At 44.0% G+C, this 16,725-nt stretch overlaps 1 protein-coding gene across 3 annotated transcripts in view; it reads right to left on the bottom strand.

Annotated features, from left to right (window-relative positions):
• COL4A1 (collagen type IV alpha 1 chain) overlaps positions 1–16,725 on the bottom strand; it is a 149,749-nt gene that overhangs the window by 71,101 nt on the left and 61,923 nt on the right. For all 3 annotated transcript variants that reach the window (XM_081905937.1, XM_081905936.1, XM_081905935.1), the window contains exons 20-24: positions 11,684–11,719; positions 9,900–10,064; positions 7,863–7,958; positions 1,910–1,993; positions 266–336 (exon numbers count right to left, since the gene is read on the bottom strand). In XM_081905937.1, the coding sequence (XP_081762063.1) occupies positions 266–336; positions 1,910–1,993; positions 7,863–7,958; positions 9,900–10,064; positions 11,684–11,719 (452 nt within the window). The remainder of the gene's footprint in view (positions 1–265; positions 337–1,909; positions 1,994–7,862; positions 7,959–9,899; positions 10,065–11,683; positions 11,720–16,725) is intronic.

Here is a 16,725-nt window from a genome sequence, read left to right as displayed (position 1 = left end):
CAGCCTGAGGACAAGCCATTCTGGAGAAATGGAAGATGGGAGACTCCAGCTCTCCTGGGGCAGATACTGTATCCTTTGCTGTTTACCCAATGACAGTTCCATGGGGATAAGAGAATATAAGAGAATATACCAAATAATAAAATACATTTCCTTAGTTCATTTGCTGAGATGATGTACCTTGAAACCAATTACTGTTATAAAGCTATTATCTTATCTTATATGCTGCTGAAGAAATGGCTGTGAAATATTTGGATCATTTACTTACTGTCATTCCTGGAAGACCCTCAAATCCAGAAAGGCCCCTGTCACCTTTAGCACCCTTTGGTCCTGCAACACCTTGTAAAGAATAGGAAAAGATAAATGTAACTTTTAAGTATGAGGGGTTCTGCTAAGAAATATTTTTCATGCCATTTGCTCTTCTATAATTTGATATTCTAAGAAAATTCATTTAAATATATAAAATATTTCCAGAAACAATAAAAGTATACTGCTTAAAGCACTGTTTATTACAGTGGTTTTGAACCCGTGTGCTGTGGCATCCTAGGGTGCCTTGGATGATGGTCAGGGGTGCTGCAGGCAACCCTGCCCTCTGTCCCTCTTTCCTTCCTTCCTTCCCTCCCTCCTCTGATGCCCTCTTGCTTCTCTGCCTCCCAACAGCCTGCACAGCTGTTTGTTGCAGCAGCCCTGGCTACAAGCTCCGCAGGCAAATGGTGCCTCTGGGGCTGGTCAGGGGGTGCTTCCCAGCCCCCTGTGGGGCAGTGTGAAGAGGCACATCTCTTTGGGCTGGGGCGGGGCAGCTCAGAGACCAGGGGCGGCAGCTGCGGCTGCCTAGAGGACTCCCAAGGATAGGGGGGAGAAGGCTGAGGGAACACTCCACAAGGGAGGGTGTTCGAAAAAGGGTGAGAGGCTGCCAGCTCTGCAGGCAAAGGGTGGCATAACTATAATAATAACTTATTGTTTATACCCTGCGCATCTGGCTGGGTTTCCCATAACTGGCTTCTGAGCCTCACAAGGGTACAGCAGAAAGAATGTAGTTGGTCAAGGGAGCTACGGACTCAAAAAGGTTGAAAACCTCTGGATTATTAAGATCTAATAATGTAAATTTAGGATTATTTGAGATGATTTTCAAAAACAGATTTTTATTTTAGTATTACACTTGAGCAATCCAGGATGGAGTGCATGCACAGCAGTATCTTCTATCCAGACAGAGAATACAAAAAAAGGAAATCAGTTCCTATAATGTCACCCGCATTGATGATAAGTCACTTTCAGAGAAAAGCTCACACAAGAATTTCAGAACGGCTGTAGAGAATGCTGAAACTTTACAAAACTATAAGAACAAAAATAAAAGATCACAAAAAGGTGTGGATATTGTGGAGATGTGGCACTTGTGTAACATATCTTACAAATAGCCACAACACATTAAAATGGCAACATTAAAATGGGCATGTGCAAGATGGATGGGTGAGAAGAAAATGGGAACTTCTTCCTGTAAACTCCTGCTCATAATAGAGTGAGGAGGGCATTCTCAATCCTTCAGGAAATATCTTCTCATCTGAAGAAGGAAGAGCCGGATTGTAGGAAGAGCTGAACTTTTGATGGCTCTGTTGAGGTGCTGCTTCCAGATCAGACAGGAAAGAGCAAGGATTTCCTCCAGGAACAGAGAAAGGGTGGTCTTGTGTGGCCCTAACTATTCTCCCCACATGTGTCTGCCATCCAGAATAATGAAGCAATTTTTTCATCAGCCATTGTATTACAGTAGATATCAACATCTTTGAAGCTTGCTGCCTGCACCATTTTGTATATGAAGCAATGTGATTGATGGAATAAGAGGAAGGCAATGCAAATCCTGGAGGAATCTAGCACAAATCCTGGAGGAGTCTACCACAGTGCTTATTTTGTACTTTACCTGGTTCTCCTGGAAACCCCTGGGGGCCTGGCTCACCAGCTAGGCTGGGTGCATCACAGGTATAACAGCCATCACCTTTTACCCCTATATTAAAAATAGAGATATTTATCAGAGGGTTATGCTTAAGACCTTTACAAACCAAATAGTAATTCCCACAGAAAATAACCCTAATGTTCTCACTCAAGAAATAAGACATTTTTACATATTTTCTCAGCTTTTACTTGACTGTATCACACTGTTGAGTCACGTTAAGATTGTGGATAGTAATTAAAGAATATCTCAAAGGTTACTGTGACAACAAAAGCTTCCTGGCATATATTGAATGAGTCTTGTAACGTAATGGTGGAGAAAACTAGAATCAAGAAGGAAAAAAAAATAACATTAGAAACTGTGTAAAGAAAATCTAATTGCAAAATAGTGCAATGGGTATAGTTGGAAGGTTCTTTTTCATTTTAAACAAAATCACTTTCTATTTCTTCTTTTCTTTCTTTTCTATATTTGTAATTTGCCAGATTATTTGTAATGTGTAATGTTTGTATTGTATGTATTTTATGTTATATACACAATAAAATAACAACAGCAATAATATTGTGGTCCCTAAATCCTTCTGATATTTACTACTAGCAAGCAAGATGTTCCCCATCATATATTTGTACACCTGGTTCTTCTTGCCTAAGTGCAGAACCTTACATTTGTCCCTACTGAAATTCATTTTGTTAGTTTGGGCTCAGTTTTCAAATATATTAAGGTCATTTTGAATCCCTATTTCTGTCTTCTGTGGCATGAGCCACCCCTCTCTGTTTGGTGTCATCTGCAAATTGTATGTGTATTCCCTCTATTTCTTTATCCAAGTCATTTATTGAACAACAACGGGCCCAGGACAGAACCTTGCAGCACCCCACTTGTCGTTTTTCTTCTTTAGAATAATGAGGAACCATTAGTGAACACTCTGGGTTTGGTCAGTCAACCAGCTACAAATCCACCTAACAGTTACCTTGATCAATACACATTTCACTAATTTCTTTGCAATAATATTATGGAGGTATTTGTCAAAAGCCCTACAGAAATAAGAATATACTACATCCACAGCATTCCCCTGATCCACGAAGCTTGTAATTCCATCAGAAAAAAGGAGACAGATTCATCTGGCATGACTAGTTTTTGAGAAACCCATGCTGGGTGTTAGCAATCACAGTATCCTTTTCTAAGTGCTCACGGACTGTTTAATTATCTGTCCTAGGACCTTTCCTGGTATCGATGTCAAGCTGACTGGTCAGTAGTTACCTGGATCTTCTTTCCCCCCATTTTTGAAAATGGGTACATTTGTCTGCTTCCAGTCCACAGGACCTCACCTGTTCTCCAAGAATTCTCAAAGAGGCTCTGAGATTACACCCACAAGCTCCTTTAGTACCCTTGGGTGAAGTTCATCAGGCCCTGGAGATTTATATTCATTTAAAGTAGCCAGGTGTTTTCTTATCACCTCTGTTCTTATCTTTGGCTGCAGTTCCCACCTAGCATCCTTTATTCTGTCATCACCAGGTTGGACATTGCTTTTCTTTTTGGTGAAGACAGAAGCAATGCAGGGGTCAAGCAGTTCTGCCTTCTCTTACCCAGTAGCATTGGGGTGCAGGTGGCGCTGTGGTCTAAACCACCGAGCCTCTTGGGATTGCAGATCGTAAGGTGGGCAGTTTGAATCCGCATGACGGGGTGAGTTCCCATTGCTCTGTCCTATCTCCTGCCAACCTAGCTGTTCAAAAGCATACCAGTGCAAGTAGAGAAATAGGTAGTGCTATGGTGGGAAGGCAAACAGCAGTCCTGTGTGCTCTGCCTTCCGTCACGGTGTCCTGTTGCACCAGAAGTAGTTTAGTCATGTTGGCAACATGACTTGGAAAGCTGTCTGTGGACAAATGCCAGCTCCATCAGCCTGAAAGCGGAGATGAGTGCTGTCCCCATAGTCAATTTTGACTGGATTTAACCACCCAAGGGTCCGTTACCTTAATCCATTAGCATTTCTCCATCTTCTCCAAACAAGGGACCTACTACTTGCTTCTTCTTCTTCAAAGCCAAATAAACCTTCACTATTTTTAATCTCCCTTGCAAGCCTGAGATTGTTCTGAGCTTTGGCCCGCCTGACCTTCTCCCTGCAACTGTTGGCTACCCATGTATATACTCTTCCTTTGTGAGTTCTCCTTTCTTCCATTTCTTATACATGCTCTTCTTAAATCTCAGCTCATCTGTAAGCTACAATGGTCTCATTAGATGCCTCCCACTTTTTTGTTGTTGGAATTGTCTCCATTTGGTCTTCAACATTTTACCTTTGAGAAACTACCATCCATCTTGGACTCCTTTTGAGTATTTCTGACCATGGAACTTCATCCAGTAGTTCCTTAAGCTTTTTAAAATTGGCCTTCTTAAAGTCCAGAGTGTATGTGTGACTACACTCAGTTTACTCTTCCCTCTGTATAATGAAACCCCAATGCACATGATCACTTCTTCCCAAGGTTCCTAATACTTCCACTTCATTGATCTGTTCCTCCCTGTTGATGAGGACCAGGTCCAAGAGGGCTGACCCTCTTGTTGCTTCTTCCACCTTTTGAGAAATGGAATTGCCATTGATGCAATGGAGGAATTTGTTGGTCCTTACATTCTTGCCGGTGTTTGAGTTCCAACAGATATTAGGGAAGTTGAAGTCTCCCATGACTACTATATCTCTTCTTTTTGAATGTTTAGTAATCTGCTATAGGAAGGCATCATCCAAGTTTTCAGTCTGGCTTGGTGGTCTATAGCAGACATCCATAGGGAGGTCACTGGTTTTCCCCCTCTCCTACAATTTTTACCCCTATACTCTCCATCTGCCTTCCCTGCTCCAGGTCATGGATGGGTACACATCCCTTACATAGAAGAAGAAGAAGAAGAAGAAGAAGAAGAAGAAGAAGAAGAAGAAGAAGAAGAAGAAGAAGAAGAGTAGGAGTAGGCCTCGGTCCAGTATACCTGAAGGAGCGTCTCCACCCCCATCATTCTGCCCGGACGCTGAGGTCCAGCGCCGAGGGCCTTCTGGCGGTTCCCTCATTGCGAGAAGCAAAGCTACAGGGAACCAGGCAGAGGGCCTTCTCGGTAGTGGCGCCCACCCTGTGGAACGCCCTTCCAGCAGATGTCAAAGCAATAAACAACTACCTGACATTCAGAAGACATCTTAAGGCAGCCCTGTTCAGGGAAGTTTTTAACATGTGATTTTACTGTATTTTTGGTTTTTATGGAAGCCGCCCAGAGTGGCTGGGGAGGCCCAGCCAGATGGGTGGGGTATAAATAAATTATTATTATTATTATTATTATTATTATTATTATTATTGATATTCCGCTTTATCACTACCGTAAGGAGTCTCAAAGCGGCTAACAATCCCCTTTCCCTTCCTCCCCCTAACAAACACTCTGTGAGGTGAGTGAGGCTGAGAGACTTCAGGGAAGTGTGACTAGCCCAAGGTGACCCAGCAGCTGCAGGTGGAGGAGCGGAGACGCGAACCCGGTTACCCAGATTACGAGTCTATCGCTCTTAACCACTACACCACACTGGCTATATAATGCTATATAAGATATATAATGCTACTCCACCCCACCCTGTTTGGTCTATTCCTTTTGAACAGGTTATACCCCTCGAGTTCTACATTCCAGTCATGTTGTCTATTAGGTCATATTTGCCATCCTGTATTAAGAGCTCAAGTTCTTCTTGCATGCTTCCCATACTCTGCATTTGTGTAGAGAAAACTAAAATCACGAGTCATGCCTCTGTCTCCCTTCACAGGGAGTCAACTGTCACCACTGCACATCTCTTCCCTTTCTGGGGAACGGTACAAATTGTTCTGTACACTGTACCTTCCACGGCCACATCAGTGTGTTCTGAGGTCTGCCACTGCTTTTCTTGCTCCTCTGGCCGAGAATTGGAGAATTGGTGTCCAAGATGAGGGAATGGAATCAACTTTGTAGCTCTAGAGGCACAGCATGCCTCCTGACAGTCCTGCCTTTCTGTGTCACATTCCTCCAGGGGTTCATCTCCTGTATTGGTCAAGCTAGTTGGGGGCTGCTGAGTCACATATTCCCGACTTCATTTGAGAACCAAGAGCCTCTGGCATTTTTAAAAATGACACTCTCCACAGAAATGCAGGGATGGAGAAAGCTTCACTTGTTGCTTGTTGTCTGTCACCAGCTGTTAAAGGTGCAGTGCCTTGATTCACTTTGAAGAAAGGGAAATAGTGATTCTGGCATTGGAGAAGATAGGGCGACTCCTTCCTAGGAGTCGCCTGTCACTGCACACAATCAGCAGCGGCTACCTCCTCCCAGGAAAAAGAGGGGGCAAAGTGACTCCAACTCAAGATGAGAAAGGGGCAACTAGGCAGCTCAATTGCATTTTGCTAAGTTATACTTTGTTGATGTGCTGGGCAGGTTAGAGTCATTAGGCTCAGAGGCAGAGCTAGCTGCTCTGGCACCTGAGCGGCACACATGCTGCGCACCTGAGGGCGGGGCTAGCTGCCCGCAGGGGCAGGGCGAGGGTCCCAGGGGGGTTCTACCCGGGGCATCCCGGGGGGCGGCAGTGATGTCAGCCCCCCCGAGATGACACCCGGGGCGGACCACACCCACTGCACCCTGCCAGTGATTAGGCTGTCACTATACATTCCTTGGTGCCTTTGTGTATGGCAAATGTGCAGGTGTTGTTGGTGTGTAATGTCCTGCTTGAAGGATTGCTGCAGTGTTGGGAGAGACGTGCAGAATGGACCTTGTGGGATTATCTGCTGATACTGCTCTACTATGTCTTTCTTTGCTGTCCTCCCACATCCCTTCTGCATTGAAGGTGTACCGCGCAAAAGTGGTTTCCACCCTCTGTTATGCTGCCCCGCTCTGGGCCCCAGGGTCCAATTTAACATCGCTGGGGACATTGCAGAATCAGTTTCTCCGTCGCCTCCTGAAACTCCCCATGTGTGTGAGCAACGCAGCCATACGTCTGGAGTTAAGGATTGCATCATTGGAGACTGTCATCTGGAAGCGAGTCTTTGGCTATTGGCTGTCCAGCTGGCATAGGCTTCCCGACCATTACCTCTTTCAGTGCCTCTGGCGGGATGACTTTGTTAATCCGTGGGTAGGAAAAATCCATGCCAAACTTCTGAGCATCGGAATTTCCCCAGCGGACTCCTTAAAGATGAACCTACGCTCAGCCAAAAGCCTTATTGAGCAAAGATTAGCAGACATTGAAAATCAACACAACCTCTCCAGGGGTGGGGGTGTCTGCTCCCCCAGGTATCACGGAATAACCCCACCACTTGGCCTTCCATCATACATGTCATCTCTTTCATCTGTACCACATCGACTTGCATTTATTCGTGCAAGGTTCAATGTTTTTCCATCGAACCTGCTGAGCCACAGATTTTCCAAGGGTTTGGTGTCTCCGCTATGCGAGTGTGACGGGAAAACAGTTGAATCTCTTCCACATATAATGTTCAACTGTCCCCCACACAGCATAGCCAGGTCTAAATTCTTGGGTCCTGCTTTACTGCGCTTGGTTGGCAGGCCTGTTGAGTCACATGCCACACTGCTTGTGCATGACGGATCTCGTCTCCAGTTTTCCTTTTTCTGTGAACCGCCCCTTGGATCTTTCTGGGCCCCAAGCTGTTATTTGTCACTGCTCAATGACCCACCCTTGCATCGTGGTGTTCACCTTCTGTTGTTAGATATATGGGTCTTTATGCTTCTGTGCTCTTATGTTCGTACATACTTTATGGGCTAATAGCCGTATAAATAAAGAATTTCTTTGCTGTCCCCTGAGCTGCCTGAATGTGCCCATGCCATGCGGGTATGAGTAAGCCCCTGGAATAGCAGGTTCATGGAACTGGTTGTCTAGAACAAGCTCTACTTCTTTTACCTGGAAGGTTCTATATCTATGTACATCCAAGGTCAGTGTTGGTACCTTTTTCTCCCCTTTCTCCCAAGAAGCCATGCTGGCCACGAGGCCCAGGAGGGCCTGGATCACCAGGCTGCCCAGGTTGGCACTCCAGAATTCCATCTGCAGTTTGAATGGGGGGGAAAAACACAGAATGGTTTCTATATGGCAAATCCTATTTCTAAAAAATATATATCAGTGACATGGGTCACTCTTACTTGAGTGAAATGGTAAATCACAGGTGCTGCTTGGACCAGTTCTCACAACTGGGGTAGCTGGAAAAAGAGCTACTATAGTTGTAGAAACTGCTGCTGGTTCTATTTGCAACCAGATCCTTCACATGGGACATTTCTCCATTAAACCAGAGCATTATCATGACTAAATATGGACCTGGACTGCCTGCATGGCCTTAAGGCAACCACTGAAGTATATTCCTCTAAAACATAATATGTAGTTATAATAAAAAGTAAACTAAAATAAAACAATTATAAATAAAAGAATAAATGAATAAAAATAATATGTAAACCAGAGCTGTTGTATATACATTGGCATGCAAAAACCTGAACTGAGATGCCACAAAATCATATATATTTTATCTGCTTGCTAAATTTGCTTGGGAGGCTGAATTGGCTTGAAAATAGCCCACAGCATATTTGAGTCAAAATAATGCTAATATTCTCAATTCTAAGATTCTTTTCCAAATTCAGTTTTTTACACACTAAAAGTTTTCATTTACTTCCCATATTTGGCAAACAGTACACACATTTCCCCTTACAGTAGGACAATTTGTATGTGTTTGTGTGAATATGTCAATTTCTGCAAACATACAGTTCAATATTTTGTGCAGCAACAAAGGAAAAAGTTGAACTGATTGTACATTTCTGTTCTCAGGAGCGCGGGGGTGGGGGTCATATACCTCCTCTTAGGTTTCTGTCAGAATGATACTAAGGAGCCCAGCACCTGACAGCAAACCACATATAGCCCTATCAAGTGAACTTCTATATAAAAACAAAAGGGCACACATTGAAGAAAAAGAAACACTGTACTGAGACTATATTAGTAGTTGAATGCTGATAAATTCAGACACCCAAAGAGAACAAACCAGAGGCTACAGGCTCTGATTGTGAAGATCATCTGCCTCTCTTTCAAATATGGCTGGGAAAATTCTTCACCATGGAACCTCTTGAGAAAGGACATTTACAGTATGCTTCAATTATTGATTTCTCCAGTGATTGGGGTGAGAGATGTCTTTAGAAAAGCAATTGATTTGCAGGGTAGCATTATCGTCTCATCTGTGGGACACAATATTTTGGAAGAAACATTGACCAAAGGCTTCACCAGAGGAGGCAAGTGTGTGGCTGTAATAATGAAGGTAAACTAAAAGGCAAGTTCTATAAACTGCAAAAGCAGCAGAACTCGAGGAATTAATTGTGATACCTGAAGGGACAACTTATTCTGCAGCTGCTTCAGGAAACTGTTTCAGCCAGCAGAACCCCTTCATAGCCTCCTAGAGGCCTATAGTTGTTGCTTTCTCTCTGCTTGCAAGGACCTGACATTGCCCCCTTCTGCTTGGAGCCTCAAGCTCATATGTAACAGGATGTTCTGCTTCAGAAGAAGAGGCTATGCAGTAGTTAGGAGGTGAATCTGAAACCTGTATGTCAGACTAAATTCTGAAATATGTAGAGGATTAAAACTGCCTTGGGAAGCTGACCTAAGACCCTTCCCCCTCAGACCGCTCTGGACCTCTTCCTTCTGAACACATCCCATCAGGACACATCCCAGAAGATCGAGAAGAGATACGACAGAGCTCAGTCAGGAATCAAATATGAAGACACTTACTTGTGAAACCACTTAACCAAGCCAAAGTCAAGGTTTTGAAACAGGAAACAGAAATTTCTTCTAGAATGAGGCACCACATCTGAAAACAAATTCATTTAACCAATTCTAAAAATACCAAAATTTTCTTTTTAACCATTATTATGACCATGGGCGTAACATTTCTTACTATCTCGATTCTTTTGCACTTTAAAAGGACTGTATACTTTGGGCTGCATTTTGACTTGCCTGTTGCAAAAGGTGGGCCTGGAAGCCCTGGTACACCGGGAAGTCCTGGAGGTCCATCTCTTCCTTTTGGCCCAGGCAATGAAGATCCAGGAGACCCCCGGTCACCCTTTTCTCCTCTCTCGCCCGGAAAACCAGGAGCCCCTATTATCCCAGGACTGGGTTGCCCTTGATTACAATAATGCAGTGAAGTAGGCATCAGTAAAACCAACAGAAAAAAATATTGACCAATAAGTTGTTTAATAACAATAAAATAATTGCAACACCATAATATCAGCTGAGATACCATACTGAGATACCATACTGAATCTGTTCCTAAACTACCTCATGAGTTCAAACAATAGCAAGATACTGTATTTTTCGCCCTATAGGACGCACCGGCCCATAGGACGCACCTAGATTTGGGGGGGGGGGATAAAGGGAAAAAATTTATTCCCCCCCCCGGCCTGAGCTTCCCCCTCCCCCAGCCCCCAGAACGGGACCCAGAGCGATGCTGAAGCTGCGTGCAGTTTTGGCATCGCTCTGGGAGCTTGTGGGGCTGGGGGAGGGGGAAACCCGAGCTTCCCCTCCCCCAACCCCCAGAACGGGACCCAGAGCCATGCCGAAGCTGCGTGCAGCTTTGGCATCGCTCTGGGAGCTTGCGGGGCTGGGAGAGGGGGAAGCCCTCCGCCAGCCTCCAAACCAGGTCAGGAGACAGTGGGATGGCGCGCTGCGCCTCCCCACTGTCCCCTGAGTTTGCGGGGCTGGCGACGGGGAGGAGCAGGCTTCTCCCCCCCCCCCCGCCAGCCTTCTAACCAAGTCGGGGGACAGCGGAATGGCGGCGTTCCGCCTCCCCGCTGTCCCACGAGCTTGTGGGGCTGGCGGTGGGGCTCTCCTGAAGCCTGGAGAGCGAGAGGGGTGCACCGACCCCTCTCGCTCTCCAGGCTTCAGTGAAAGCCTGCATTCGCCCCATAAGGACGCACACACATTTCCCCTTCATTTTTGGAGGGGGGAAAGTGTGTCCTATAGGGCGAAAAATACGGTAGCTTATTTATCAGAGCTACTTGTTCAACCTAATAGCTAGAAACATCCACCTGCATAGGGCCTATTGAGGGCAGTATTTTCCTAATGAGTCCCGCCAGGACAAGGATTTCCACCTGTGTAACAGGGTTGCCCCCCCCCCCAGCCCCTCTCCCTCCACAAATCTGCTCCAGAGGGTTAGGGGAACCCCTAGAACAGATTTAGGGAGCAAACAGGGAGAGGAAAGGGGGAGAACATTCCATTGCACATGCAGAAATTTCTGTACTGACAGAACAATTGCCATAGTGCTATGCTGGATTCCACTCGTGAAGTTCAAACATGCAGAGTGAGCTTGGTGAGCTGTTTATGCGCAGTACTGAAGCAATATGCCCAAGAGAAATTTTTGTAGAAATGTGTTAAACTGGGCACTGATGTTTGTCTAAAAGTTTTTTTTCTTGTTCCCAGCTGTCCTTGGTGCAACCCATTTCATCTTAAGACTGTGACCAAATGTAGAATTAAGGCTGCAGGCATCATCCAAACTCGCTTCCCCCTCTCCCCACACTGCTCTGTTGACCATCTAGCCTGATGAAGAGATCATGAGAACTTAAAAGCTTCTGTGCCATTCTGTGATATTTTGGTGGCCTTAGAAATGTATTGCCCTAATAGGGATTTTGGAATTCTTTTAGTGGACCAACACTTTTATCTTTTTGTGCAAAAAGTTTTAGAATTTACATGGAAAGGCAATACGCACCCTAAAACAAGACAACCAAATAATGAAACAGTCTTACCTGGTAGACCTGGTGCCCCTGGTAGACCTGGAAAACCTGCAAAAGCAAAGGTAGTGGATTCTTAGATAGTAAAGATTTGAACTGCTTGGTATAATTCCAGGGACAGTCCTAGAATTAGAGAAGCCTCCATCGTTTCTGAATTGATCTCATAATGTCCTGGTTTTACTTTCCCCCCTCCTGCACATCTCGGAGAACAATTAAAAGTGATGCTGGGGTGGGTGGGTGGGTATAGGTGTGTAGGTCGCTGGATCATCATCTTGTCGTGGTGAGTTGGCTTGTGAGCGAAGCTGTCGAGAATCTCATACTCCCAACAGGGTCACTCAAGGTGGTGAGGTCAAAGGGAAGGCTCTAGACAAAGAATGATCCAAGAAGTCCTCAATGGCAGAAGAGGCGGATGATAACAAGCGATATGTTACAATGGCTGTGGAGGCGGATGAAGGCTGCAGCAGATAGGAATCTACCGGTTTGTTGTGACTACTTCATTCCATCGGAACAGAGCCCTACTTCGAAGACTATGCTTTGGTCAGCGTGCACTGATCTACACACATAAAACAAATTCATGCACAGGCGTCTTCCAAAAACCCATCCCAAACGCAAACCCCAAAAAGTCTCATGGCGGTCGGCAAATGGTAACGGGGGCAGGACCATGAAATATGGAAGCCCCTAGTCATGAACCGGCACATGGGCGGTGGATACAGATTCAGTCATTCTGACTCAAGGAATGAGGCAGTTGGGCAGCTCAGCAGCTGTATCCATGACTGAGCAGCCCTTTTTAGGATCCACTCTGCTCACCCCGAAAAGGGGAAGGGGCTAGAAAAGGTGCCCTAAACATAGTCTGCCTTCCTTTTTCCCTGGCTGGATTATCGTGCCCAGTGGGGTCACCACTTAGCGGTCATAAAAGACAATTGAACTTTGAAACATGGAATATACGGACTTTGTCAGATAACACAGACAGCGTACGCAGAACTGCCATCATTGCAAGAGAGCTGTGACGTTTTAACATCGATATTGCAGCACTTCAAGAGACTCGAAGAGCAGGCAAGGGACAACTGAAGGAAGAAAAAGGAGGCTACACTTTCTTCTGGAAAGGTCTATCTGAACGATCTTGTGAAGCTCCTGTCAGAAGTCCCTACTGGCATTAATGAGCGACTCTCAACCCTTCGAATAAAGCTCACCAAAAACCAGCAGGCTACTATTATAAGCGCTTATGCACCAACACTGGATGCCGATGAAGACATTAAAGAAAAAATTTACTCTCAGCTGGATACCATCCTATCAGAGACGCCTAAGGAAGATAAAATTATCCTCCTGGGTGATATGTGCAGCGCACAACCAACACACTCTTTCGACAGAAAAATAAATTTAAAACTTCATGGAGGCATCCTCAGTAAAACCACTGGCACTTCTTAGACTATGTTATTGTCTGTGCTAAAGATCACCATGATGTGCTCCTTACCAGAACTATGACAAGCGCTGATGATGGCAGGACAGATCACTGACTAATATGCTCCACGATGGCTATCGAGATTATACCTCAACGCAGGCTTCAAGGAAGGAAGCCAAGGCGCAAAATGAACACTCAAGCCCTTCAAGATCCCATTAAGCGGGATTGCTTCCAAACGACTCTTAAGGACCATCTGCTTTCAGAATTCCCTGATAACACCGAGAAACACTGGACCAAGCGAAAAACATTCATTATTGCAGCCTGTGAACAAACTATTAGACACCAAACCAAGAAACACCAGGACTGGTTTGATGAGAATTACAGTGAGACTGAATGCATGATTGACAAGAAAAGGAAGGCCTTTCAGATCTGGCAAACAGATAGAAACTGTGCCACTAAGAAAAAAAACCTATGCCAACGCTAAGGCTGAGGTTCAAAGAAGAACCAGAGAACTAAAAAACACCTGGTGGATAAAAAAAGCTCAAGAGATCCAGCACTTAGCTGACACTCATGATGCACAGAGTTTCTTTAAAGCCACAAAGACCATCTATGGACCAATAAATCATGGCATATGCCCCCTACGCTCAGCAGACGGCATCACATTTCTAAAAGATAAAGAAGCTATTACATTGTGCTGGATAGAACATTACCAAAATTTCCTTAACCGCAACTCCCCCTTAGCTGCTGAGTTCCTCTCACAAATTCTGCAAAAACAAGTTAGAGATGAGCTTGCAGTATCTACAAATGTACAGCTATTAACCAAATGAAAAACAGCTATTAACCAAATGAAAAACAACAAAGCCAGTGGGATACCTGCCAAAATCTTCAAAGTGGGTGGAACTGAACTTACACAACAACTTCACAAGCTCATCGAAAAAATCTGGGAAAGAGAAGAGATCCCAGCAGACTTTAGGAATAGTGAAATTATCAATCTCTTTAAAAAAGGTGACAGAACTGATTGTGGAAACTATTGAGGCATCTCTCTATTAGCTGCGGCTGGCAAAATTCTTGCAAGGATCTTAGCAAACTGTCTCTTAACAATATCCGAGGTGACCCTTCCTGAATCCCAAAATAGTTTCCGGCCTTCTAGGGGGACAGTGGACATGATTTCCACCGCTTGACAGCTTCAAGAAAAATGCAGAGAGAAAAACCAACCCCTGTATATGGCGTTTATTGACCTGACTAAGGCTTTTGACACTGTAAATCGTAATGCCCTGTGGACTGTCCTTCTGAGAATTGGCTGTCCAGATAAATTTGTAAACATCATTTGGCTCCTCCATGATAATATGACAGCAACAATCGCAGATAACAATGGCTCTCAAAGTGAACCATTCACAGTGGGATCAGGTGTTAAACAGGGTTGTGCTTCCCCAACTCTATTCATAATTTTCATTGCCATGATCCTACACTTTGTCGAAGGGAAACTCTCTACCGGAGTAGAAATCATATATCGAACAGATGGAAGCTCTTTAATCTGAGCAGGCTAAAAGCAAAGAGTAAGGTTTCTGTAACTTCTGCCATAGAGCTTCAGTATGCTGATGACAACGTAGTGTGCACACAGAGGATGACCTCCAAACCATCCTAAATATCTTCACAGAAGCTTACGAAAAGCTTGGCCTGTCACTCAACTTCCAAAAAATCAACGTGCTGCACCAACAAGTACAAAATAACCCCTCTGCAGCACCACAAATCCAACTCAATGGTGTAACGTTGGAAAATGTTGATCACTTCTCCTATCTAGGCAGTTATCTTTCCACAAGGGCCAACATTGATGCTGAAATCCAGCATCACCTGAGCTATTGCGAGTGCGGCTTTCTCCTGATTGAAGTGCAGACTGTTTGAGAACTGGGACATTCGCAGGGAAACCAAAATACTTGTTTACAAAGCTATTGTACTACCAACCTTACTATATGCTTGTGAAACATGGACCACTTATCAACGCCATCTCCAACTCCTCGAAAGATTCCATCAACGGTGTCTCCAAAATTTTTTACACATCACTTGGGAAGACATGCAAGCTAATATCAGTGTACTGGAAGAAGCAAAGATCACCAGTGTTGAAGCAATGATTCTTTAACATCAACTTTGTTGCCTGATGGTCTTCCAAAGCAACTCTCTATTCCGAACTTAAAAATGGAAAGCGTAATGCTGGTGGTCGACAAAAGAGGTTTAAAGACTGTCTCAAGGCAAATCTAAAAAAAATGTAGTATAAACACTGACAACTGGGAAACACTGGCCTGCGAGTGCTCCAGTTGGAGAACAGCCTTTACCAAAGGTGTCATGGGCTTTGAAGACACTCAAACGCAAGGGAGAAATGTGCTAGGAGGAAGGCACGCTTGGCAAATCCACACCAGGATCAATTCCTGCCCAGAAACCTATGTCCCCACTGTGGAAGGACGTGTGGTTCCAGAACTGGTTCCAGAACTTACGGACTCATTGTTAAAACCATGTTTATGGAAGACAATCTTACTCGGCTACAAGTGATCGCCAAAGAAAGAAGAAAGGTGCAAAAACAGAGTCCTGAAAATGAAATACCTGAACCAAATGAAGGAAATGGTGAAGCTGGCATACAAAGCCCTTCCTATAATTTTGAAGGAAAATGCTGCTAATCCACTTTAAATTATTTAATTGCAATACTTCCACAACCAGCCATTTTTTAGGAAATTAATAGACTGTTTATTCCTTTATTGGAAATGGAGCCTTACACTGTCTACTCAGAAGTCCCACTGTATTCAATGGAGCTTATTCCCAGGTAACTGGGTAAAGACTGCACAACCTTTAATAATAATTGAATCCTGGGAAGTAGGTGAGATGGAGAGGTTGCAACTGGCTGAAGGTGACAGATCTGTATGTGTACATGACATTTATGTGTGCAGTGAGATCAAATGCAGAGGAAACGCATTTTCATCTGAGAAATGTTGGAGGGTATGTATAGGTCTAATTATCACTCCATATCATGGCAAACATATAATTCATGAAAAAGCTCAACATGAACTGGGCATGATATCAGATGTGGATCTAATCATGTACAGTTTTACATAAAATGAATTGGGGCCAATTAAGATACCCAATAGTAGACCTGTTGAAATCAATGGACTTATCCTGAGTGGGACTAATGGCTGGATATTGCCTTATATCATTACTTAATTATAATGTATAGCAGGCACTTTATCTAATTATGCACTTCATTTTCCTGATCTGTAGATAGATAGATAGATAGATAGATAGATAGATAGATAATAGATAGATGACATATAGATAGATAGATACATAGATTAGATAGATAGATGATAGATAGACAGATAGATGATAGATAGAGATGATAGATAGATAAACTTTATTTATCTATATAAATATATAAAACAAGCAATATATATAATTAAAAAGACAACTATGGGTAAAAAGGACAATCAAATGGTCAAGATTATCGTTCAGATAGTGGCCTCATTGCACCTTTGATAAACCTAGCAACCTTTGCTGTTGTCTGATCCTTTTGATCTGATAACAGAAAGAACAATGTGGCCGCAGATGGGCGGCCTGGGATGGTAAGCAGGAGTGGCGTGATGATCTCATTCCTCAGATCATTATAAAGGGGACA

The sequence above is a fragment of the Podarcis melisellensis genome (assembly GCF_964234715.1).
Source record: "Podarcis melisellensis genome assembly, chromosome: 3".
Lineage (NCBI taxonomy): Eukaryota > Metazoa > Chordata > Lepidosauria > Squamata > Lacertidae > Podarcis > Podarcis melisellensis.
The sequence above is the reverse complement of the archived record's forward strand: the minus strand, read 5'-3'. Positions and strand labels throughout refer to the sequence as shown.